The 27,480-nt window shown below is 40.8% G+C and overlaps 2 protein-coding genes across 2 annotated transcripts in view; one reads left to right on the top strand and one right to left on the bottom strand.

The window, feature by feature from the left end:
* The window catches only part of cacng2a (calcium channel, voltage-dependent, gamma subunit 2a), an 80,172-nt gene extending 53,701 nt beyond the window's left edge, over window positions 1-26,471 (bottom strand). Inside the window, exon 1 of the mRNA XM_023293242.3 lies at window positions 24,458-26,471. Within this exon, the coding sequence (XP_023149010.1) occupies window positions 24,458-24,683 (226 nt within the window). The 5' untranslated portion in view covers window positions 24,684-26,471. The remainder of the gene's footprint in view (window positions 1-24,457) is intronic.
* The window catches only part of bcat2 (branched chain amino-acid transaminase 2, mitochondrial), a 242,702-nt gene that overhangs the window by 135,419 nt on the left and 79,803 nt on the right, over window positions 1-27,480 (top strand). The gene's annotated exons all lie outside the window — the stretch shown is intronic.

Raw genomic sequence — 27,480 nt, forward strand, 5'->3', positions numbered from 1 at the left:
CACTCTGGGCCAAAGAGTCTGAGGTCATCAGTGCTGGAGCTGCTCCATCGTCAGCTGACGGCACGCTGACTTTGTGGACTTTTCCAAAGGATATTTGAGCTTTTCCACCAAAGCCAAGCTCCATTTTAAAAGCAGAGATAACGGTTAGGAATCAGAAAATGCATGCTCACACTGTCAAAGTCACCTTTCCCATCTCTGCCAATTACAGTAAGTTCTCTGAGGTGCAATACTGTAGCTCAGCCCGACATCACACATCAGCAGGAGAGACAAATTCCAGCGCTGCGAGACAGCTGCTTTGTGCCCAAGATTACAAATTGAATTGTCTGAGGCAGTACAATATATCTGAACGCTAAAATGCAGAGTTGTTCACTTTTATTTTATGAAGTCTCAACCCTCATTTTAAAATATATCAAATTCGGTGTCGTAAAGTGGAAGTGCTTTGGAAAAACGAAAAGTGACTTCTGAACAGCCACCAGACACCGAGCTCCAGAGATTCTTGTTTTACAGGTAGTCGTGGTCCCGAAACGACCTCAGACGTCTTTCATCTGTGTTGTTCAGATGATGCTGAACGTATCCCCCATAATGGACCCAATGTGATTCATCTCAACACACCTGAGCTGCAGGGTCACACAATGTATTAAAGATTAGATTTAATCTACAAGACAACACAGTGCTTTCAACTAGCTGGACTGCTTTTGCTGTGGAAGTGGGTGGATGAAGCAGATGAATATGCAATTCTTTAGCTGGAGTAGCTCTGAAAATTAACTTCATTAGCTCTAACTTATTGACTTTTTGGATATTTAGAAGTTAATGAGTGCTGGCGCTGATGCTAGCCACTCAACATGTTGCAGTTGTATATATTAATAAGAGCGAGCATAGAGCCACAACACTGAGGTGCCATCATCTAGGAATTAACTTCAAACCCAACAAACACTCATTAACACTGCACTACTAGTAGTGGCATTTCTGTTACTTCCACTCACAGTTTCTCTCAGTGTCTTTGCAAACGGCAGCTCCATACTGTCCACGGTGACGACTGATAGTGGGTGACGTTTTTGGAGGATCTGGAGAACAGATTATTAGTATTATTATTTAGGATTAGATTATTAGATTACTAGACTTTAGAGCTTTTTCTGTATCTTAGTGTATCCAGGTAGAATATGTTTGAAGATGTGAACGGTCACTTAAATAAACAATTTGATGACTTGGCATTAGAAATACTAATTGGTTAAACTAGGTATTAATATTTTAATAAAGTTACCCTAGTTAAACGCCTAATTAGTGGCGACTGGAATGGAAGTTACATGTTGCAGCATCTAGATATTATAAATCAGCAAGCTATAAAATAGAGCATGCGACATCTCGTGAAACCAGTGTGATTGGGCAGTATTTTCACTAAAAAATGAAAATAAGGTTGGATGACGACTGTGTCAGAGTAAACTGGCATATAACCACTGGACCAGGGCAATGTGTAGCCAGGGTACACATGTGAACGTTAACCTGTAAGTATTTGAAAAGTAAACTTTGATAAATCTTTCATAGAATTTTAAAGAGCCACAGGTGGAGCTCTTCTGACTGTTCTAAAGTTGAGGCTTAACTCTAAAGGTGACCGAGTTTTTGCCATCAGGACCCCTTGGTTTTGGATTGACCCACTTGAGCAGATAAGGCTGCAGAATCGCCATTTTATTTAACATCCATTTTGATTGATTTAGTTTCATGTGATGTCTATTTCATAGGCTTTTTAAAATACATTTAAATATTTATTTTATTATTTGCTATTATTTTACTCTCATTTACCCTTGTTTTTATGGTTTTCCCTACTATTTTGTTTTATTATACTTTTTTTTATTATACAATTTTTTTCCTTTTCACTTTTTTGCATCTTTGACCTTTTTTTTCCACTTTTCTTAATATCCTCTTTTTTTTGGCCTGTCTGTAAAACACTTTGTAAACTCAGATTTTCAAAGATTAATAATAAATATGATTATTATTATTATTATTATTATTACTATTATTATTATTATGAATAGTGTCCCTTAGATGACTGATCTGTTGCTGCTTCTCCAATGCACCTACTGCAGAGTTTCAACCCTTGTCTGAGAGTCGATCCATGTATGTATGTAGCCTATGTGTGTGTGTGTGTGTGTGGTCCCAAAATCCCCAAATTCTTAGCGTCTGGAGGAGTCGCTCTTCTTAATACCTTCCTGTAGCTCTCTAAACGCCCCTCGCTCCGCCGTCCAACAACCTCCTCCCTCGGACGGCCCGAAGCAGAATGATTAATTTGTGGCTATTGATTTCTCTTACTGAGCTCAAAGCATGTGAGGGAGGGGAGCGGGTGAGGTAGTGCAAGAGAGGGTCAGAGAAGCAAAAGGGGTGAGTCGGGGTGGAGGGGGGGACACATCCAGTATTCAGTGTAGTGCTTCTCTGCAGTTCTTTTTTTCTAATCTTTAATGTAGGAAAAAAAAGCCAATGGTTGCAGTCTGGATGCGTCAAACCACCTCCCCTCAGCCTCTCTCTCTCTCCCTCCTTTGCTCTGTCTCTCGGTGGCGATTGGCAATTCACTGAGTGTCCACATGTCATCTCTTGCCCTGCTGCAGCGGCGAGCAGTGCGGCATGCTGGGAGGAGGAAGGGAGGAAGAAAAAAAAGAAGAAGAAGAGAGGGGGAAGGCGGTGAGGGAGGACAGGCAGGCAGGCAAGATGGCTAGATGGATGGAGGCATGTATTCATCCATTTCCCTGTTTCATTACATCTATGTAAATGCTGCTGGGTATATGTGTGTGTTTGCCACCCACCCCCATCCCTCACCTCCCAGCCTCCCCCTCTCCTCCCCTCCCCTCCTCTCGCGGCCTAATGTAAGACAAACATCGCCTCGCACGACGTCCTCGCCGCCACCGATTCTTCACTGCCTCTTTTGATTCCTCTTCCCATCCTTCCCCTCGTCTTTCTCTTCAGTTAAATCCCCCATGCAGCTGCTGAGGAAATTTAATATTGTGGCCTCTGAAAAGCAATGGAAGGGGGTCGGGTTAGAGAAGATGACAGGCTGTCTGATCGGCACTTAATTCTGTTGGGTAATCATTTTAATTAAGCCTGTATGTGGTTAGCGTTCGCACTGACGAGCCCGTCTCTCCGCGTACTACAAGCACATTTCTGACAGATGACGTTTGGAGAAGAGTGTGACCTACATTTGCTGTTTGAGAATCACACACACAGCACACCCGGCTCCATATAGTTAATGAGAGGAATGAAATATGTACAACAATCAGCAAATGTTTCATTTTGCCAAGCGACCTTTCAAGGGCACGTACACAGCAGCAGCGACAGGCGATGAAATTAAAGCAACGGACGGCGAATCAAAGGGGCGTAAACAAAGAAAATAGAGCGGAGATGCAATAACCGTTTCAGAAATCCTCCAGATGAAGAGTGTAGATAAACAAAACTACTGTTGCTATCCGCTTTTGCTTTAATTTAAAATCTTAACAGTGCCGCCAATTACATTATCTCGCACAATCTAAGCACAAGATAAGGACAAATTATGCTTTTACTATGGACGATTTGGGCTGAAAAATCCACCGAAAGGACCAAAAAACAGCCACAGTGTTTTGTCAAACCTGAACTGTATGATTAAAGGAGTGCAGGAGTACAAATATATGTATGTTGGCTGTTGTAAACGCATTAAAATTAGGAAAGTGTCTTATCTGAGCAGGAAAAGTTAGTGAATTATATTGTGGCATGTAAAAATTAGATGTGGAAGTTCTTGTTTGAATCACGGAAGAGGCATATCTGCTGTTTGGAAGCACTGAAAAGACAGGCAGTTGGTGACGACTGCTTCCAAGGCAAATCTGTGATTCTGCGTTAATGTTTGTGTACATAATTCTCCAAGTACGCAGAGTGATAAGAATTCATCCAATGGGTTTGCGTGCAATTATTTGACAAGGCAACAGCAGTTGATCAAAGGTAGACCAAACCGGAGAGCATAAAGGGTTCTTTAGGTGCAGCGACCAATGCATCTATACATCAATGTTGATCCATTATTTATATCACTCAGTTTCTCTCCATGGGCAAAAGCAGAAGGCCCAAGTTAAATCCTAAGATCAGGTTCATGCCAATCACTGCAGAATCCTGTGATCAGTTCTTTCTATACATCTATTTGTCAAGCGAAAAAATAAAAAGCTGCGAAAATATCCATCAGATGTTTCACTGCAGTTTCCTATGTTATTCCAGCTTAAGTTAACACTCATTTGCTGGACAGATGTCAGTAGGCCTCACAGAAGTCTTTGTCATGGTGCCCCTTTTTGAACTAAACCTCCACAACGCTCTCTGCCCGCTAACATGGAAATGGCTGCTTGGCTACAGCACAACCTAAACCTGGTGGGGCAACCAGGTACTACAGCTAATCTACGATTGTTTCTTTTACGTTTGACTGTCAGCTAAAAATATCATTATTTTACAGCTGTTATTTGAGGGAATAATTATTATATTAACAACTGAAAAATGGTAAATCATTTTATAAAGTGTTATTTTCCATGTTTTATTAAACTCTAAAAATTCAGATTTTAATCAATCTATTTTTATGAATGGTAACTTGTTATTATTATTATTATTATTATTATTATTATTATTATTATTATGTTTTTAAATGCAGTTTCTGTTAAGTTTTTAATATGATACTTCAAAATGTGCCTAAAAATATACTATGGAAACATGACTGCTTACACCCATCTGGGCTCATTTTTACATCATTAAATCAGGCTTTTTGGATAATTATAACCAGTTTACTGTCTTAATCTGAATCCAATTGGCATGTCGCCACCAAGAGCAAGGATTTTGCTCAGTGATCGATTTACACATGTGGCTTGGAAGGAAGGTCCTGCAGGCTTTTTTATTCAGTTTATTTCCAGCGTGCGTGGCTTTCAAAAGTCCGGCATTGTGTGGTGACTTTGCGGCCGAGCTGCCCCGGAGCGAGCAGTATGAACAACACTGTGGGTAAATAAAAGATTCATTTTCACTATCCATGCAGTCATCCTAAAGACCAGCACCGTGGTGATGTAATGTCATGACACACACAATGCACGGCTGCATTCAGACACACAACCGTAAGCAGCAGTGCATCAGTCCCGTCCACACGCATGCAGCGTCTGCACGACATCTGCAGCCGTTTCCAGGTGAAAGTATGTTTGAGTGACTTCTCATCACCCTGAGCTGCCTGTGTGCACGCTGCTATGATCATGAGAGACTCCCTGTCCTGGAAAGCGATCTGAGAGAACGAAGGGAAGCCACGCTGCTCTTCATTAAAAATTCATCCTGTTCCTCACTGAGATGCAGAGACATGAAGGTGAGCGCTCACATACATGCCTGAAACACTCTCACAGGCCAGAAGAGAGGGGGAGGAGAGCAGCAGCATGCTCGACTGGAAATTACATCATCCCCCTCAGTGGACTTAGCAACACCTTATCCTTCGCCCACATCAGGATGTAGCGATGATAACGGCGGCGACTTCATTTTGACAAATTCCCTTATTCGCTCCGATCTGCAGATTAGCGAGGCATTGTGTGTTTTTAATCCCGGCAAAAATCAGCAGCGTCGTCAGCAGTTCGGCCGAGGCTTTGTCTAAGGAGTCACAGAACGTACCGCCACAGACATGAATAATCGAGTGTCAGCCTTTCCCAGACACCAGGTTTACATCATTTCCTGTAGGAAGCCTATTAAATCATCATCCTTCACGTTAAGCACCCGAGTCACTCCATCAAGCTGCTCCGGAGAGACATGTGAGTGATAGAACAAATAGCGTCTCAATCAATTAGAGTTAGGTCATGTTCAACAGCCACCCAAAAACACCAACATCAAAATGTCAGACATGTGCTGCTCTGAGAGTAACCTCATCAATGGATTCATCATTGTAGCATCATCTCAACCTTCAGCAGGACTGCAGTGTCCAGATCGACTGGTTCACTGGTTGGTCAATGGGCTCTTAACCAACCAAATTCTCAGTGGATGGACAATCGCTGGAGTTACAGCCTTCCGGGATAAATTCATTATTTTTGGTGGTAGTATCTAGATTTTACACCCCAAGCCTAAACCTGGTGTTCCCAGAAGCATGATATTCACAGCATTGTAGTGTCCTAATCGACTGGTTGGTCATTATGCTCTCGTTCAACCAGTTTCTCATTGGTTGGACAATTAGTGTTACTTTACTAAGGAAAGAAACACTACATCAACAGTCTTCCAGAAATAATCCATTATTTTTGGTCACAGTATCTCAGAACTGCTAACATGAAGACTTGTATTTGTGCTGTATTTGTTGGAGAACTCACTTTTTATGGCTGAAGTTGCGGTTTCTGGTTTTTGAGTTCATTTAGGACCCGTTCTGTACAATTTGAGCTTACAGTAAAGAGTTTTAAACCCCAAGTGTGCAGCTGGTTTCCCCAAAAGCAACATCAACCTGAGGATATTTTGGGACTGAATTGTTCAGATCATTTGGTTGGTCGACTTGCTCTCATTCCACCAAATTGTCATTGGTTGGACAATCTCCAGTGTTACTTTCATAAGGAGAGCAGAGCTACATCAACAGTTTCCTAGGATGAATTCATTATTTTTGGTTGCAGTATCTCAGATCTGCCATCATGAAAACTTATATCTGTATTTTTTTTTTCATTTGTTTGACTATGGGTGGAGTTGTAGCTACAGTTTAATTCTTTGGAATCTATTTGGGGCCCATTTTGTATTATTTATGCACATTGTTCAGTCCATCAGAAAGAGGATATTTGTAGAGCTATATTGTCCAATTCGATTGATTGGTTGGTATATTCTCATTCAATCAAATTCTCATTGGCCGGATAATTGCTGATGTTACTTTCATAGGGAGAGAAATGCTGCATCAACAGCTTTTCAAGCTCTATCCTTTATTTTTTGGTATTTTTGAGAATGTGGGGTCTAACTTATTTAACTTGGAGTGGGCTTCAAACTAACCAATTATCTGACTCTTACTCAAAAACATCAAAAAGCATTTTATGAGAATGTAAAAATCCGTTTGCTAAACTGGGGTTGTTTTTTCAAATTTTGCCATTTCCATTAACTTTTTCTAAAGTGATACACTTTTGCTAGACTGTTTTGTCATTTCTTTGGCTGTGGCTGGAGTTTCAGTTTCCATTTACGGCCCGTTCTGTGTAATGTCCGGGTCGACTGGTTGTTTAATATGCTCTCACTTGACCAAACTGTCACTGGTCAAAAATTTGCGGTGTTACTTTAATAAGGATAAAAGTGCTACATCAACAGCCTGAGAGGATTAATTCAATAGAAACAGACTACTTGTGAACACCCCCACATTTTCACAACTTTGAACCGGGCCAACCTAACGGAGACTGCTAGATCTGACTTCGGCTCCAAACTAACTGAATTCATATCAAGTAAGCTGTTGGTGTAGCTGCATCTTGTTCAAACTGATGGACAAAAGGTCGAGTGTAAACTTTGCAAACAGCATGGATCACCAGCTGACAGTTTGAGAAATCCTATAAATATGGGCAGGCGGTCAGGCTCCGAGTCTGTTCTTATCAATTCAGTTTACAATAACCAGGTTGAAATGATTTAAAATGCTGCAAATACTAACTCTGAGCTCCTTTATTTCATTAAGGGTAATATGGTTAGCATATAGCTAGTGGCTGTTAGTTCCCCTAAAGAAAATGTACTGATTTTTTCATTTTCCTGCAACCAGTTGATTGATTGAAGAACAGGTACAATTTCAGTCGACCAACATTTCCTCTGACCGGCTGCAGCCCTACACCTTTACTCTCCTCTCCTTTGCATTCACTTGTGTTTTAGACCGAAGTGGTTTTCAGCAGTCTCATTTGACAGATACAGTCTCATTACAACTGTTTGTTTTCCCAACAGCACCATTTGCTGTGACAGTGGGGTCTGCCAGCCCTGTCGACTGCAGTAAATACTCGCTCTGGAGTGCAGTAAACATGGCCATCTGAACAGCGTCACGCTGACAGGCAGCTCGGAGGCGAACCTGCAGGCATGACGGCCTGATCGGTGCCTCAGGGGACAAATTTTTATTTGGCAAAATAGGTGAAAACTGGACTTCCTGGTTCCTTTAATCTTTTCTTAATGGCAAACTGCTCATAGAGGCTGGTGAGATGAATTGCCACACTTTTAATAAAATCTGTATCATGTACAGCTGCAGCAGTTTATCAGTTGATAAAAAGAAAATTGCTCTGCAGCTATTTTGACGATCAATTAGTCATCTTTCAAGCAGTAATGTGACACATTCGATGGCTCCATCTTCTCAAGATGTGATATTTCACTGCTTTTTTTTGGCTCTACAGTATTATAAATGATTTTTGTTACAGCTCAGATGATTAACCCTTTCCACTATGGATTTTGTCATTCAAAAATATACAATAAACAGTTGCAAAAAAAATTACATTGCACCTGGCTCATGAATGCTATACAAAAATATTTAGAGGGATAGGATAAAATAAAATAAAGAGAATGAATAACAATATATATGTATATGTATGTATGTAGGTATTGTGAGAATTAGAACAGAGAGCTACACACTAGATAAAAAACATCTGACGTTCATGGAGGTTCCTGTAAAAGAAACATGTTGTATTTGTTACTAAAATGCAACCTGTGGTTCAATTAATAAAGCGGTTGTCTGGTATTACTGCAATTAAAACAGATGTAGCATCGCTGTGCTTCATGTATGTTGCAACAAATCTGGCAGAGTTGTAGTTGAGAAGTTTTAGATGAGGTTTAAAAACATAACTGTCACTGACTGATTGTTATAATTCTGTTATTTACTCTCTAATTTACAGTTTTATATGGGAAAAAAAGCAAAAACGACCAGTTTTTCTTGATTTTTTCTCAGATCAGTTTCTGGTGCTACAGCAAAGTCCGACTCAGTTGAATGTAAAGATGTAAAAGTTTCTAAAGAACAAGATTTTGAAAACGTGCAAGTATGTCAAAATATTTCAGAACAAAAATATAGTTTTATACATCTGCAAAGTCTCAATACCGCAGCAGTACTGGCACAATGTACCTCAAGAGAAAACGTACTATTCTGGAAGATGCACCAAAATACTTGTAGTTGCTAAGTTAACACAAACAGCTTGAAATGCGATAATAACTTAAATGAAACAGTCAATTTGCTTTATTTGGAGGAAAAGCTAAAACATACTTATTAATGTTGTTGTTATTCTTGGCTCGGGTTTGAGCCAATAAATGAGGAAATGAGTGAAAAAGAGCAAAGCACAACCTGTTAGTGTCTCCATCCGACAAAAACAGACTCCTAAACTGTTTTTTAAAAAAAATCAATCCCACTGGCTCAGCTGTCTGTCTGAAATTACAGCGCTGTCTGGTTTCTTTGCATTGTTGCACAGAAAACAAATCAATCATATTCGATGTCAAACGCCAATGACATCTGATATCTAAACACACTATGAAGCTTGTACACGAAGCATTTCAAATACAGCTTCACCTCTACGCTGTCCGAGGCCATCTGGGCCGGATCACCTTCATCCTCTCTGGCTGTGTAACATCACTGTGGCGCTGCATCATGTTGCCTCCTCCCTTCTTGCCCTGTTTATTTGCCCTCTGCTCTTTCCTCCATCTGTCAGACTGCCTGCTGCTGCTGCCTCCAGCCGACCTCCTCCTCCGTCCTCCACCCAGCGACCCAGGAACCTCCAGGCCTCCCCCTCGCCTCCGTCCAGGCCTGAGACTCTCGGTCTGGAGCAGTTTTTGGCTGCAGCGATGGTGGCTGAGCTGTCGGCAGCTCTCCCACTGGGTGCTAAGAGAGCTTTGCAGAGGTGGGAACATCTCTGTCTCCTCTCCTCGGCTCGGGTTTGTTTGTTTGTTTGTCGGGATCTCATTTAACCACAGCAGCTCGTCTTTCTGACGCACCGATGAAAATTTAATATAGTGACAATACAACTCAACCAAACTCCTATGGGAGAGTGTAACACTTAAAATAAGCTCAGTATTCATTTAATTCAAAGTAAACATCATGTTAAAGAGTCAGTTAATCACCTAGTTGCTCTTTCAGGCCATTATTTAATGTTGATGTGTATGAGACAACTACTAGGGACTAAATTAATTTGATCACTACAATGACAGAATTCCAGTCACAAGTTGCCAAAGTAATGTCTTCAAATGTCTGTCAAATGTTGAAATGCAAAGAAGTGTAAATTATTGTCACAAAAGTCAAACGGTATCAGAGCAAATTTAGAAACGGTCCTGGTCTACTGGTTTGGTGCACACCATGGCTTGGATGGCAGCTTTCACACTTCAAATAAGCCACACTAACAGAGTAATCGCAGCTGGTTTGAAGCAAACCAAAGTGTGAATGCGCCCTAAGTTTAACTCCTTAATGTTCAATCTGTTTTTCACTGAAACACACAAAAGACTTTGGAACATGGGACTATTTTGTCTAGCACCCTGTAATTCAACAGGTATGTGCCCTAACAGATGACAGAAAAGTAACTATTTTTTACTGCCTTGTATTGCAAAGGAAATAACTGCTTTTTTTTTTGTTGTACTTAATGAACTGTGAGGCTTCAGTGCTTCGAAATAATCAGGACCATTTCAAATGCAATGACAGAATCTTCACTTGTCCTGCATTCAAACTGAGGTTTAACTAAAATAAGTCAGACAATAAAACTGAATGAGATGTTGTATATAAATACAGTAGATTGCACAGGCGTAAAAAAGTTATCATCTGGGTGAACTGACCCTTTAAATAAAGGCTTTGAAAGTGCAAATACGGGTTAAAGTAGAATCTCTGCAGCCCTCGTGCTGTATATCCATTCCACAGTCATTACTGTTATTATTACTGTTATTACATTAGCATCAATAGCAGCAGGCAGTCGGACACTGAGCTGGGTTGAAGCCACCAAACAGACTCTAACTGAGCTTGTACCTTCCTCCAACTCTGAGATGATGCAGTGTGTTTGGGCTGCGTTCTGACACAAAGCAAATACGCTGTAATAGATTGCAAATGAACTGCGCCACGGACACCACCAATTAATCAAAAGGCAGATTGCTGTGCTTTCTCTGTAGAAAAAAAAAAGAAGAGGAGTGAATCGCACCTCCTTAAAATGAATGGATTGTATCTGCAGTTAATTATCATTTACTACAGGGTCTCTTTGGGATGTTTCCACAGCTTAAGGATACGGCCGGCGAGGTGGAACGGAGGGGAGCTGTGCTGCGATGCAGTCGGAGATTGGCCTGCTGGTAATTACACTTTCATTGTAAGAGGATCAATTCTATGTAATCAGAGTGCAATCTCACTGAAAATCGAGCGGTTATTCAAACCACTTTAACATGGTAACTTTACATTTTCAAGGAGACAACATGTGTTTGATAAACAGTAGCTGAGAGCAAATAATAGACGATGCTAAGAAGTCTGACTATGCTGGATACTGATGAGCATTTTCACTGCTTTTGTTGTTCATCTCCAAAACTACACTGCAAAAAAAGATTGTGTTTTTAAACAGTGTATAGTTACAATTTTTCCAACAATTTACTGTGTAGTTAAATTACCGACAATAACTATCTCTGTGGACAGCTTATTAGCTAGCAGCTACTGTAGCCTGCATGAGAGGCATTTAGGGAACACTGGTAAATTGCAATGTCTATTGATAAACAGATATTCAGCAAGTGAAGACTTTGGGGTACAGTTTTACACACTTTGTTAATTGCAAGTCTTTGTCTGATGCGGAGATTTGTACTTTAGCAGGACTGTAGCACAACATGGGAGTGAAAGCAGTGCACTGTTCAATTAAAAGTGAAAGTGCAAAAAATCTATTTTACTTGTTAAAAAATAATTGTGACAGTCACGATCTCGATGCTGATCAAAATAGTCCTGAATATATAATAATAATATTTAGGTCCCAGCTGTGTACAGTTAAAGGGAAGCAATGGGATTTTAAGCCACAAGAAAGTTGAGGCTATAAATACATTTCCCATTTTGTCCATCTTGCAATGTATAAATTATTTCTAGCTCTTCATGTCATGAATCTCTCACTCAAATGTTTTCATCTGTTGCTCACAACTGTGCTCGCTCATATCTTTTACAACAGCCAGTAGGTGTTGATATTTAAAACACAGATTTCTGGAGGCTTCTGCGTGTATTTGAACTTCATTTTGTGCCATGTCAAACACGCGTTTTAAATGGAAATATGTTGAGAGAAGAGCAGCCAGGCCCATCTATCGTGCTCTGGTGAGTTGTGGTGCCACACTGTGTGCTTACACAAAGATTGGCCCAGGGTATGTTTCGTATCGATTTGTTCTCTGCTCATGTAGGATAAAGATAGACCCCACCCAACAGGACCAACAGCGGCTAAAAATAACGCGTGTAAATCAAGGCTGGAGCCACACAAACAAACACACACACAGACACATGCAGTCCTGCTGGCTGCACTGATGAGGAGGTGTCGGAGGTCACAGCAGATAATTATTATGTAGTAACTGTGATGCGTCTCTGCTTTGAAGCATGTCCCATCATTAACGCTTTGTCTTTCGTTTTTATGTTTGCTAATTTACAGCCGAGGCTCTTAGTCTACGGACCAAGTGGGGGGTTGGTGGGGGACTCCATGCAAATCGGGTGACAGCAGCATTTATGGGAGACTGCCACCAGAGTTTACAGCCCTTCTCCCATTGATCAAAGCCATCCGAGGCATTAATCATACACTAAACCAATTACCGTGCCATCACACTCCTCCACTGTCCATCTAATCTCGGAGACTCCGTCAGGACAGCCGAGCGCTGCTTCACCAAGCTGCCCAGACTATTAATATACAAGGGGGGAATCATAATGATGTCTACTGTGTACTTTAAGCCTCTCAAGTTTGGTATAATTCATGATATAATCTTTTTCTCATTTCAGGGGATCAGATCCTGCTGTCTGAGAACGAAAGGGGATGAAAAGTGATCGACATGTCTCGTACTAAAATTGATGATGGAGGTATTTGCAACTGGCAATGTAATACCAATGCAATATATATATATATATATATATATATATATATATATATATATATATATATATATATATATATATATATATATATATATATATATATATATGCATGTATTTTGATCACAGTAACACCAGAAAGCCTCCTCATTCAGGCTGCCACCTTTTAATAACTGATACATCCTTCTCCATGTACATGAGCCTCCGGGATGGGAAGGGTTAATTATCTGATCCAAGAAAAACTATAAACTGCAAAAAATGGTCCCAGTTATTATACCTTAAAGCCAAAAAAAGGTGTGAAATATGACATCTCAATAGGTTGAAACCATGGAAAATGCAGTGTTGATGATTCAAAAATGATCACTTGATAATCAAAAGAGCTGCATAGTAATTTCCTGATCATCAGCTGATTAACTGATTAGTTGTTACAGCATTCAGGGCTTAAAGTGTTTCTGCATCTCAGAGCAGACTTTTTTTTTGAGTGTTGTTGCATTCTTTCTTTTTATGTACTCGATTACAGCTAGAGTTGTAGTTGCTGTTTAATTATTTGGTGTCCATTTAGGGCCTATTTTGTGTGATGTAAGAACATAGTTTGGAGTTTGAAGCTGGTGTTCTCAAGAAGCAACATCAAACAGAAGAGATCTATAAGGCTGAATTGATGTGCTCTCATTCGACATTGGACAATTGCTGGTGGTATTTTCATAATAAGAAGGGCGCTACATCAACAACAATTCATTCCTTTTGGCAGCAGGAGGAACAAACTACCTGTTAATGCCCCTGTGTTTTCACATCTAAACTGGATCAACCTAATGGAGAATGCTAATTCTAACTCTGACTCCAAACCAACTGACAACAAACCAAACAAGTCATCGACGTGGCTGGATAACTTGTGTATGTTTTATTCCTCTACAGTTCTTATACATGAATCACCAGTTGATAAAGTTCTTTTTTCAGAATTCATGAATATGGTGCACGCTGCTAGCTAAGGTTGTTGTTATCATTTCAGTCTAAAACAACCTGGTTAAATTTATTTAATATGCTGCAAATACCATCTCTTTATCTTTATTTATAATTAATTTAGGCTAATAAGGTAGAGAGCACTGAGTGCACTGTGGTCAATTCTGTTAATCTAGAGATAAGAGACAGATTTTCCCCCAATCGATTGGTTAAAGAGTAGGTATAATTTCAGTCGAGCAGGATTTGCTTTGTAGAAATGATATACAGTACAATTAACACAAATGTACCACAACATACTGTGGTTGTCTGATGGTATCACACCAAATAACAGACCTGAGGCTGCTCTCAAACATAATCAATGAACTCTGCACTGATATCCTGGTCACAGAGTCTGTTGGCTGTAGCTGTAAGAGTTATAACAAATGGCAGCTGAAGACCTGCGCTGTTCTTACACTGTCTCCGGCCTCGGCGTAATCCAGTAATGTCTGGTCTGTAATTTGGCCTTAGTGGGCAATAGAGAGGGCAAGGTGGAGACCAATAAAACAGTCACGTTCGGCAGCGATTGTGTGCAGTCTCAGCGGAGCGCCGATGAAAGGCAGGTGAGGGCAAAATGAATCCCATCCATCGCCGGCTGCAGGGCAGAGTGACAGTGCAGTGCAATAGAGCTCAGTCACTTTACACAGACTGTTATCAGATGAAGAGCGAGGCAGCAGAGGGGACGGATGCTGACGGAGGCTGAGGTTTTACTCCAACAAGTGGCCCTGGATTCACTTTCCATCCGCACTGCCTTCAAACTGTAGCTGTAATCCGGCCCGTGCAGCTGGATGTACGGTGGATCGGTGTCATAATACAGTGTAATGCCACTTTAGGGCCGGGACATTAGCCTGGGTGGGCATGCTCCAGCTGGGTAATCCTTATCTGATTGGACTATGAGACTAATCCTGCTCTTCTCTGCCGCTCGGCTCTGTTATCTGCTTTTATCTCATCCTGCCTCTCCACTATACACAGAGCACAAACATCGCCATTCAAACATGCACAGTATGCACACATCATACTCCCACATGTGTCTTCAGATGCATGAATGTACACTACATTGATACTCCCACATGCTTATACATAAAATCATGAGGCAGGATGTGTGAACCGTGATCCGCGGTGATCGACAGTAGCTGTGGGAGGACATAATGAAGCCGTAGCCATTTTAGTGAATAAAGGAAAGTTCGTTTTTCTAAATAATCTCGGTCGGGGGAAGGAGAAGAACACACACAAAGGAAAAACTTACTTTAAAAAAATGAGGTTTAAAGAAGAGACGAGCCAGTAAGTAATTGAAGAAACTGGATTTTGTTGCACTAAAATATCTGAACTGTGTCCTATTACCACCAAAACAGCAGGGTTAACAAAAACACAGATATTTCACCTTTGACTCTGACTAACAACAACAACCGCCAAGCAGCAAAATATACACTAAAAATGGTAAATTTTGATAAAGATTGGAATTATGCAATAAGGCGGGCCTGCTTGGTTCTTATTTTAATGATAGTGCTCACTTTCCCACTATTACATGTTCAATCAAAACAAATCAGAAGTTCTCACCCAATATTATTTTGCAGGGGCACCAGTACTACATCCTGGGCTTAGCTTGAAGCTTCGATTTGCTTCATAGACAACATATAAGCTGCATTTGCTCGGCAAAAACACATACGTCCACCTTTGAGTGTTAAAAACTCTCAGCAAAAATCTCTGTGAGTAGTCTGACTCACCAGATGCTGACGGCAGGTAAAAGATTGCTTTTTCCAATATATATTTTACATGGTATAGGCTAGTTTGACTTTCTTATCAGTGAACTTATGATGATGAACTTAACATCTTCAGGATTTTGACCATTGATCAGACAAAACAAGCAATCTGAAGATGCTCCCTACGGTTTCAGAAAATTCTCATGATATTCACCAAATGATCATTTGATAAAACATACAGCAGATTCATTGGATCTGAGGAAAAAATGTTACATGTAGCCCTAAATGTTGCGGTAAAAACAGATTTTCAAGTGCCGTTTGCATGCAGGAAATTGCGCGGCATAGATTTGGGGATTTCAACAGAGCAAGCACGATAAGCCTTGACACTATGTTGCTTCATAAAACAATTAATAACAGACAAAAGATCAGACGCTGTGGTGGCTCTGCTTTGTCATGGAGTCCAACACTTCTCTCCGACTGTGTCTGCCTCCTATAGCTGCTGTGGAGCCTGAGGGCGGCGCTGTAATGAAGATGAATGCCTCAGATTAGCAGCTCGGTACACCTGGTTGAGAGCACAGGGGGGCACGGTGGCGGCTTTCACAGACGTCCCAGATAGGATGAGGAGCGGCAGCCTCCAGGGACCGATTCATCTGCAACACGCATGTTTACTGTGTGCACTGTTCATACCTCACCAGCTGAATCTCTCTGAGCACCCACACTGTCTGCAGCCTCATCTGTGTTTGTGGAGCCACGGTCGCTGAACTTTTAATGCTGTTTTACAGACCGAACTGTGCTGCAACAACAACAACAACAACACAGCAGAGGACCAATAGATGCTGATATTCACTTCCAAGGATTGAAATAGTCAGAGCTGCCATCTGGATAAAATCAAGCAGCTGAAAGCATGGCATCGAACTGCTCACTGTGGATTGATTGAAAACCCATCTTCACCCAAACTAGTTTGCAAAAGGATCAAAATCTGGAGGAAAACCAACACAGAAGGAATAAAAAACAAAACTTATGCAAGGAAGCTCCTCAAGAAGTGACCAAGAGATCAAGTGCTAGAACTTATTATGTCTATAATTCATTATACAATTATATATTTGATAGACACTGTCTTCAAATGTCTTGGTTCGTCCAACTAACTGTCCAAAGACCAAATAAACTAGCATTTTTTTAAAAAAAGGTGCAACTGCGGTGTTTTAAAGATGCCAATTTATTTTGCAGGAATTTATTTTAGTTGTTGTAGATTAGCTGTAGTACCTGGTTGCATAACCTCTGACTACATAATACTATAGTGACCACAGTATTCTCTGCAGCTTAATGACCTCTGGATAAACTAAGTCAGGATGAACTATGACAAAAGGACAGACTGAAACACCTTCACCAGAGGATGCAACAGCAGTACTGCCACACTTTAAGCTGATTCATTTAAATAACTTGAACTGCACAAACTACCATACTGATTTTCTTCCAAGTTTAGGATCATGCATTAGGCAGCCCTGCTGTTTTATTTCAGTGGATTATCCATTTTAATCACAGTGATTGTCTTCCTGTGTGCAAATGTTCCACCAAAACAATTCATTCCGTCACCACTTCAAGTAAATATTGAAACCGCATCCTTTGTTTAGCTCCACCCACAATACAAACAATCAGACCGTTTTTTACCCCCTATTGCAGAATGATATTGTGCTGCAGTCAAACCATTATAGGCAAACAAAGTGACGCTAGGTTACATAAGACCAGGAGACAAAATGACGGGGCTCATTTCCATACTTTGGCTTCACTTTTGTACGTCGTGAGGTACTGTCCATCTACACCCTAAATCCAAAGATGTTCATTGAACTATCATGTGTGAAAAAACAGCAAATCTTCGCGTTGCAGATGCAGGAAACAATCTCTTCGAATAACTGATCGACTTGTTATTTCAGCTCCGGAAAACGGAATTAAATAGATTCATAACTCAGGTTAGAGGTGAAAACAAGTGTAAATCTACAAAATCAATACTAAACATAAAGCTCTAAAGTGTACTTGCTGCAGAGAAATACATGAGCAGAATTGTGCAGGAGTGGGATTATTGTGTTTCTCTGGCAGGCAGTGAGAGCAGCAGAGGTCGAGGCGTTGAAGCACCCAGTGTGGGTATTCCCTTTTTGCTTTTTCACAGGTTCTCCTCTCCAGTTCTGGTTATATATACATTATTATACAAACACAAGCCGTCGCCCACCTGTGTCCACTCTGCAAGCAGGATGTGTGGGCCTGAGCTGCCAAACACTCAGTCTGCTGCCATGAGCGACTGCTTCAACCATTTGCAGCCTCAGTCGCTGCCTCATCACCAGCAAGACTTCATTTAAGAAGAGCCGGGGGAAAGATGAATACTAGTCATCTTGGCGCTTTGAATTAATAGAGCTGAGCTGCAAACTGAAGCCTAATTAACATTTGAAATGTTAAACTTGATATCACCCCTCCTGACTCTCAGGGTTTGCAGCAAGCAGCCTGCTTATCGCTGCCTCTCTCCAGCTGCATCCGCTCTGCACTTTCCTGTTTTTGGTTGAAAATGTTCAAACTACCTATAATTAAATGTACTCGCTTTTTAAGACCCAATTTCCTGAGCAGGAAGTCATTTGAATTTGAATTTAAATGAATCTGACCCTGGTAAGTAAATGCAGTGGCCCCGTTTTTTTTTCCCACTCGCGGCCTCCTCTGGGCCGGAGATCATTCATGAATCACAAATGACAAATCTGGATTTATTTCCTGCCATTTTGATCCTGGATTCAAAGGGAGAGGCTCATTGTAGCGATACAAAAGCAGCACACACCGAGCCCAGAGTGTGATGTTTTGATCTCATCTTGACTCTGCTGCTTTGTTTGCCAATTAAATGACGGCCTGGCAGGGATAAAGGCCAGTCACTGTCACAATTACACTCCAGCTGTGATTAATCCTATGCGCCCTAATGTAATCACTGCTGCACTGTATCAGCATTCAGTGTTGTTTCCTTTATCTGTCCGGAGAAGGTTGACGGAGCTCTCTGTTCCCAGAAACACTCACATCTGGAGTGAAAGCGCAGTTTTCTGAGCAGCTTCTCAGGAGCAGCTGAGGTGGAAACCAGATGAAGTTTGTTATTTTGCAAAAAGAAACACAACCTCAGCTGTATGGAAGTATTTCTGCTACAGAAACAATCCAGTGTCTTGCAATTGCTGCCATGACCTGAGGCAACATGACTATGTTTGATCAAAGCTCTGTATGACCAGATCTTACTGTCACCCAGAGTAAAACACTATTTTGGACACCTTTGCCAGTATATTAAGGTTTTAGACATTTTACTAAGCTTTTTTTAAAATAAATTTTTAGATTTCATGCAAATGCACTCATCTACAAAATCACCCAAATCAAGCTAGAATGATTGTTGAATGATTATTTCCAAGTAGATTTACTCAATTCATCTGGTGCAAATTCCTTCTTTTTTTTTTCTTTCTCAAAACACCAAATATTGCAATGTGAGTTTTTTCCAACACCGTGCAGGCCTGGATGCTTCCCTTTTTTCTGCCTGGTATGACAGAAATTCAAACCACTTCATACTGTACTTCTCATTCACACAGACGGCATAAACCTTTATGCAAAATATTACCATTGGTGGAAAGTACATTACGGAAGTGTTGCACAGTTTTGATGGTGTTTTTGTGAAAAAATCTTTAAATATCCATATGAGTGCATTTTAACCCATAAAGATTGAATGTATGAAGCAAATGCATGTATATCTCTTCAAGACTTTTATATTGTCAACACTTTCAAAACATTCAACTGATGAAATATCTGCTGACACGCTATGCAAGAAAAGTTTGAGGACGTCTCAACCAGTCTTAAATATATATATATATATGTTGCATCTGGGGCTGCACAGTGGATCAGTGGTTAGCACTGTCTCACAGTTAGAAGATGCCCCAGTTCGCATCCCGGCCTGGGCCTGAGATCTTTCTGTGTGGAATTTGCATGTTCTCCCTGTACATGTGTGGGTTTTCTCCGGGTACTTCCTCCCACCAAAAACATGCTGATGTTAATTGATGATTCTAAATTGTCCATAGGTGTGAATGTGGGTGTGATGGTTTGTCTGTATATGTAGCCCTGTGATAGACTGGTGATCCGTCCAGAGTGTCCCCTGGTTTCACCCTAAGTCAGCTGGGATAGACTCCAGCACCCCCATAACCCTAATGAGGATTAAGTGGTGTATAGATAATGGATGGATGGATGTTGCATCTGGTCTCAATGAGTTATGTTAACATTGCAAACTATATATGTCAAAAAGTTGCTTATATTCACACCATGTATATATAATTTGGAGTCGTGTTTTTGTCCACACGATGAACGCAAGCTCAATTTTCACTCTCTTTTAGTTCTGCTTTTGGTCTCCACCAAATACAAAGGGAAACATCTACTCCACTAAAGACAAACTGAACATTTGTGTGTATTCCGACCGCAAGAACTGTCCAACAAGAACCTCTTTCCCTTTTCAAGGGAGAAAAACCAACTACAACAGGGTGGGTAATGAAAAAAAACTGCTTTATGAGTTGCAACGGTCAAATTCAAATTCGTCAACGTAAAATTCAACATATAGGCTACCACAAAACACCTCCATGTTTCTATTTCCTACAAGGTAATAGACCTGGAGTTATGTCCAGTAGCTACTATTTGTGGTTGTTTTGATGCACGTAGAGTTAATGTTGCAAACACAGCTGTCGAATCCTTCACTGTAATAGAAACAGAAACGCTACAAGGGTAGATTCTGGGACAGTTTCTGTGAGTGTTTGCGCTGTAATGTATGTAACGCAATGCATGAATGTAGTGCAATAGAAAACTGCCTAATGTTGGTCTCTAACTGTGTCGGTGTGCTGTTTGGTGCTGAGCAGTTCATGTACAGCAGGTTATTTAGAGCCAAAACGACACAAAGAGAACCACACAATGAGCTGCAATGAAAAAAGCTGCAGATTCAACTGATAATTCTACCAGCGACCTCTTTGACGTTTTATCATAGTTATGATAAAGTATTGATTATGGCTGCTTTAAATTTCCTCCTTTAAGCTTGGAACAGAGGGAGCGCCGAACGTTGCTGCTTATCACAGCAGCCAGAGGAGCATGAAGTGAGACACCGCAGCCTTTCAGGATCTCACAGCTAAGAAGATGAGCAGATTTGTAACGCTCTGCGCCCTCACAAGGTTACAGCGCTTCACTCCAAGTCAGCCGCCAGCGCCTCCGCCGGGCCCTGACAGGAAACAAGCCGCCTCCGTCAGACTCTGGAGGTCGAGTCGAAACCTGCGCTCAGGACGGGAGGCTGGTTGACACCTCAGAAAGCAGCGAGTGCGGATGGGTTAAAGGTGACTCGACGAGCAGCTCTGCCATCATCGGGGCTGTCGGGGAGGTCAGACCTGCCGACAGACGAGGCTTTATCCTCGCCACGACTTTACTTTTAGTCTTTACTCACTGTTCAACCTGCTGCTCTGCTGTCACCTGAGCTTTGAAACTACAGCTCCCCTGCAGCTTCCCTTAATTAGGGTTAGACCACTGTATTGGTTCGCTAAAATATCAGGGCGATATATGACAAAGTGTCCTCCCTACACTGTAAAAAAAAAAGTTCTAAACTGTTTTTAACTGTAATTTTTTAATAAATGTAGTTATAAAGAATTTCCCTCTTTTGTAAAATTACAGATAACTATTAAAATCAAAGAAAAGAAGTCTTAATTTACATGTTAACTGTAAAATAAAGGAAAAAAAGGCCAAATAATGTCCAAAGCAAATGACTGTACTTTTAGAAATAATCTTTTGTTTGTTTACAACAATTTCCCACAAAATGACACTACTTTTACTGTATTTAAATCTGAAAAAATCTTATTTTATATTTGAAAAATATTTTTATTGAAGATTGAAAAGGTTTTTTTTTGCCTTTTTTAATTTAATTAAATTTTTTTACAGCTATTCCCTGTTTTGGTATAATACAGAAAATATCAAGCAAAATCAAAGAAAAAAGCATTAATTTACATATTGATTATAAAAAAAAAGGGTCAAAATTGTTCCAGAAATCAGTATCTTTACAAATTACGTTGTTTTATTGTATTTAAATCAGAAAAAAATACAACTATTTGTCTAATATCTGCTATTATTTTAGTAGTAATAACTTTTGAACATTACAGTATTTCAAAGTTTTTATCGTATTTCTGCAACCTTGCTGCCAGATTTTTGACGCTTTTTTACAGGATTATTTTTTACAGGGTAACTACAGCTGAGTGTGCTTAAAAACTGATCCAGACTGGTGTGGGAGACCAGAAACCTGATTTAACCCTCTGTGACCCTTTAAAATTAGGTCATATCAAGAAAACAAGTGATTTTGCTTTGTCAGATTGTTTCATTAGATGCACAAAGAAGCAAACTTATCAACAAGATCAGACAAAATAGTAATCAGAAATGATGAAAAGTGATTAATAAGCTTGCAGCCTCTCAGATTTAACTAGAGAAGCTTCACTTTAGCTGCAACTTATGTTCAGAGTTTAGTCTTAATGCAAAATAGCCAATGTCTGCAGTCCTTGTAAGTCCTTGAAATGAAGCAACGTCTCTCATGTGACATTTGTTGAATGTTCTCATTAAAGGCACGACAAAGTTAAACAACCCAGTCTGTACTTCACATGAAAAAACAATGATTAGAGAAAAAAAATCAATCGCGAGATATAAATTGTGGTTGCAGAATTAGGATTCTCTCCTGTTTGCTGAATAAACCTGTGACCCCTCAGGTTTATCTCAGAAAAATGTGTCATTTTAACCAAAAAGTGTTTTTCTTTGTCAGATTATTTCATCCCAGACATGAAAAAGTAAAATCATCCAATATTTATCAGGAAAAACAAAGATTAGAGAAAAAAAATCTGAAAAAAAACATGAATCATAGTCACAGAATCAAGCTTTGTCTCTTCTCCTGTTGGTGGAATAATCTTGTGATCCTTCAGGTTTATCTCAGAAATTTGCCACACTGAACTCTAATATTACCTAAATATTTGACCTCGTGACCCCTTAAAAAAAGATCTCTCTGCTACATTTCAACCTTCAAATGCTTTTTCATTATCTGTATGTTTCAACGAAGACACAAAGACGTACAACTATCCAGCACTGAAACCTGCTTCTTGCGGCCGGCAGTAACTGCATTTCCCTGCTGCAAACTTCCCACAAGTTGCATGTGCGATTTCAACCAGATTTTTACTTTGTTGGATTGTTTCATTAGAGGTGTAAAGAAGTAAAACTAACACAAGAAAAGTGCAAACCCTCTGAGCAAATTGGAACGAGAAACCTAAACTGTGGCAACACATTTATTTCCACCTCTCGGATTTGTCTTGCAGCCCCCCGAGGACGTCCCAAAACAGAAACCCGCTTCAGCCTGTCTGCAGGAGCTCAACACTGTCTGACTTAACTAAGAAGCAACAAGCTGATCATGTGTTACATGTGTTATTTTAACAAAAGCAGATTGTCTTGGTCAGATTGTTTCATTAGAGATGTAAAGAAGTTAAAATATCCAGTATGTCGTGAGAAAAAGTCACTAATTAGATGGATATATTTAAAGATGGTGGCTGTTTCCAGACAGAATCGTTGTAGGAGTATGAATGCAGACAGTACTGGAAGCTCTTCTGGCCTGTAAACACCAAATTCAGTCACAGCCTGCAGTGGATTTCATTTGCATTAAGTAGCATCTATAAACTTCTATCCATCTTCACTTAAACACCAGCCAGGTCATGTGCTGCATTTCAACAACGGTGGCGGATTGTTACATTAGAGACATTAAGAAGTCAAAATATCCAGTCTTTCATGAGGAAATGTCACAACTGTGATTGAGTATAGATACATAAGGGCATCCCAAAACATAAACCTGCTTCACCCTGTGTGCAAGAGCTGAAGTAAGACTGGGATTTATCTTGAAACGCATTAAGCTCAAACAGCAGCTGCCTGCTCATGTGTTGCATGTGTCATTACAACAAAAGTGGCTTTTCCTTGTCAGATTGTTTCTTAAGAGGCACAAATAAAGTCAAAACATCCAGTATTCCACGAGAAAAAGTCATGAATTAGATAGATATATCGGTAGATTTGCATGTTCCAAAACAGAATCATTGTAGGAGTATTAATGCAGACAGTACTGGAAGCTCTTTTGGGCTTTAAACATCAAATTCAGTCAAACCCTGCAGTGGATTTCATTTGCATTCAAACTTCTAACTTAAACAGCAGCTATGTTGGTTAGCAGCACAGGCTGAATGTGTACTTTCTACAAAAAAGTGTCTTTTCTTAGTCAGACTGTTACATTAAAAAGTCTAACTCATGATAAAGCGTCACAGATTGGATAGATAGACTGTACAGGAGCCTTTTAACACCCGTCAAACCCTGCAGTGGATTTCATTTGCAATGAGTTGCATTCATGAAATTCTAACTTTACTTCAAATGCAGAAAACTCTATTAGCTGCTGCCTGGTTCTGTGTTGCGTGTTGTTTCAGTAAAAGTGTGCTTTCTTACTCCGAATGTTATACTGGAGAAGTCAAGTCTCAGTATCTGACGAGAAAAAGTCACGAATTACATATATACACTGTAGAGGAGCCTTTAAACACCAGTCAGGCTCTGCAGCGGATTGCATTTGCATCCTTAAACTTGTAGTTGCATGGTAGTAAAAGCTGCAGAAGAAGCTGACCTGCAACAGTAAACCTGTGTGAGCTCCTACTGAGGCCTGACAGGCTTCAAACACACCTGAACCCACGCTGGTTCAGAGTTCCTCTCTTACCTTCCAAGCAGCACGTCCTCCACAGGCCCGAGTGGGTCATCACCTCCTCGTTCTTCTTGCTGGTCTCGTTCTCGCTCATGGACTTGGTCCTGCAGACGCCGCGGGAGTACAGCCAGTAGTCCGTGCCGACCGCGATGGTCATGAGGCTGAAGGCCGCGAAGGCTCCCACCGTGGTCAGCAGCATCTGGACTCCGCGGTCGAACAGCCCCATGTTTCCGCATTCCATGAAAGGGGGACCCCCTTTCCTCTTGATGTACAAGAAGTAAATATTTGAAAATTTGCGGGACCAAACCAAACCGAAAAAACGGGATATACTCGTGCGGAAGGAGAGGGAAGAAGGAGGAGGAGGATGCGGTAGGAACCTTATGGTTGCGTTTGGGTGAGGACCGAATCAAGAGAAAAAACTGAGGCCGGTTTGTTGGAGGGGGGGAGAGGAGGCGGCGGTGGTGGTGCCTCTCCTCTCTGGTACTTTTTTTTAAACACCCAAACTGGATAAAGAGGACGGCAGCAGCTCAGCGGGCCTGTAGCTGCAGATGTAGCAGCGAGAACAGCTCCAAATGTGACTGAAACCACCGAGCTGTGAGGGGATTAATTCTGTCCTGTGGAGCCGCGCGTAAAAACGCACCAAAAGTGAGGTTTTGTTCTTCAAAAAAACCAAAACAACCTGTTTGTTGATTTGTGGAAAGTTACAGCTGATTTACATGAGCTCAAATGGAGCAGAGAGGGAGGAGAGGGGTGTTAGATTAATGGCAGGCTTACAGTTCAACAGTTCAATACGTCTGTTACGAGTTAGTCAAAAGGCGAGAACATTGCGCGTTCAGAACTGCAGCTATCCAAAGCTATCCTAAAGTCTAGTATTAGTAATATTATCGTAATAGTGTTATTCTAGAGGTCAGAAAAGGGAGAAAAACAAGGAGGTGATAAACTAGGGAGGAGAACAGGAGAATCTATCATAACAGAAGAGAGTAAACAAATGGACCGATTCAAGTCCTGTCAAGAGAAAAAGAAAAAAGCAAATCCCTGGTGTTTTATAACCGCCTATTGTAGGGGTTCAAAGAAAATCTTACAAATCAAGCCGGTGGAATGAGGAAACCAAGGCTCAAGGACTAAATGAATTCATCAGCGGACGTGAAAAGACACACACACACACAAAAAACCCCGAATCAAATTGAAAAATAAAATTTAAAAAAATTAACCGCTTAGATTTTCCTTTTTCTTAAAATTTTGATCCCCAGTTTCCATATGTAGCCCTATAGCTGTGGGAAGCTTTCCGCCGAAAATGGGGGTCTGCGGTCAGAGGAGGTTCGGTCGTCGACGATCCGGAGAGAGCGGGGAGCATCCAGCAAGGCAAGCCGACCATCACTCGACATGGAGCCGGCAGGAGGAGGACGAGGAGTCGGTGTGGGCGCCGCCGCCGAGGATGCTGGTTCGGTGGATGGAGGAGGACGATGCCGCCGCTGCCGCTGCTGCTTCTGCCGCTGCTGCTGTTTGGAAATCCAAATTCACCGAGGCAGTATCACACCCAGGACTGTCCCGTTTGTTTAGCCCTTGCGCCATGTAATAGGAAGAGAAAATAAATTGTGATGAACGCTGCGATCCCTCCTGGTTTCCCCTCCTCCTCCTCCTCCTCCTCTTCCTCTCTTGCTCTCCGTGCGCTCTCGGATGCAGGTTTGGCCGCTTTGCAGGAGATGGTGATAAAAAAAACAACTATATTACACAATCAGGAGAGCGCACAAGAATCCACAGACACAGGAGCTGCTGCTGTTGGTGTCACGATGTCAGTGCGTCCTCTTTATTCCGCCGCTCAGTGATGTCAAGCTGCTCTCAAATCGGAGTTTTTCTGCTTCTTCTTCTTCTTCTGGCGACGCTTTAAAGGCCCACAGTGTGTGTCTGTCTGCGCGCGCGTGTGTGTGCGTGTGTGTGTGTGACCGCGCTGCAGCAATGGAGGCTGGAAAGATATTAAAGATTTTTTAATTCCGTTTCTGTGAGTGGTGGAGGGGGCGGAAGGAGGGGGTGCTGGACTCTCTCTCTACTCTCTTCTTCTTACATGGTGGATCACTGGGTTGCATTTGTGCGCGCACGCAGGCTGAGATTTACTATTATCATTATTAAAATTATCACTACTGTCCGATCCAATTGTTGCAGCAGCCTCCCCTGCGCTCTTCTCTGCGCACTCTTTCATTACTATCTGCGGTTTTTTGGGTTAAAGCCACACGGCTTTGCTCTGATTCTCCATGAGTGACAATCAGCAGCGACGCACGGAGGAAGCTCTGGCTCATTTGTGGTCATTTTGAGGGCCCGACTCCCCGAATTCTGCCTTAAATTCCTCCTATTTTGATTGTAAAGCTGTGTAATTAATGTGAGTGTGGTGCTGAACGGACAGCTCCGCTCTGCTTCAGTGGAGTTTGTCTCCACCTGCTGTTCAAACATTTTTAACACAACTAGGAAAACCTACAAAAGTCCTTATTCCTACCATTTATTTAAATGCATGGTTGCAAGATTTAAAAAAAAAAAAAAAATATATATATATATATATATATATTTTTTTTTTTTTTTTCAAGATTTAGATAAACCTTTCATGTTGCAAACATGATTTCAGAATAAAAGCATGGGATATAAATAGAATTCAAAATGTGGAAGAAGCACTAAGACTTCATTTGAGTAAAAATTACAGCAAAAATGTTTAAATATTTTAACAGCGCACTCAAGAAATTCATTTCATCAGCAATAATTCAATTCATGACTACTGATTTAAATACATTTTTGCAAGTTAAAAACCTAATTTGCTGATTCAGATAAAAAAAAAAACTTTAGGTTGCAGACATTATTTCAAAATAAGAGTACGGAAGGAGCTCAGCACAAATGACTGAATTTAAAATGTGAAAGAATCACTCCGAAGATTTAAATAACAATAAATAAGAATTAAAAAGCACACTTACTCTTAAAAATAGTTCAAGAGACATATTCCCACCACTTATTTAAATGCATTGTTGAAAGATTAAAAAAAAAAACAAATTTGTTGA

The sequence above is a fragment of the Amphiprion ocellaris genome, chromosome 19 (assembly GCF_022539595.1).
Source record: "Amphiprion ocellaris isolate individual 3 ecotype Okinawa chromosome 19, ASM2253959v1, whole genome shotgun sequence".
NCBI lineage: Eukaryota > Metazoa > Chordata > Actinopteri > Pomacentridae > Amphiprion > Amphiprion ocellaris.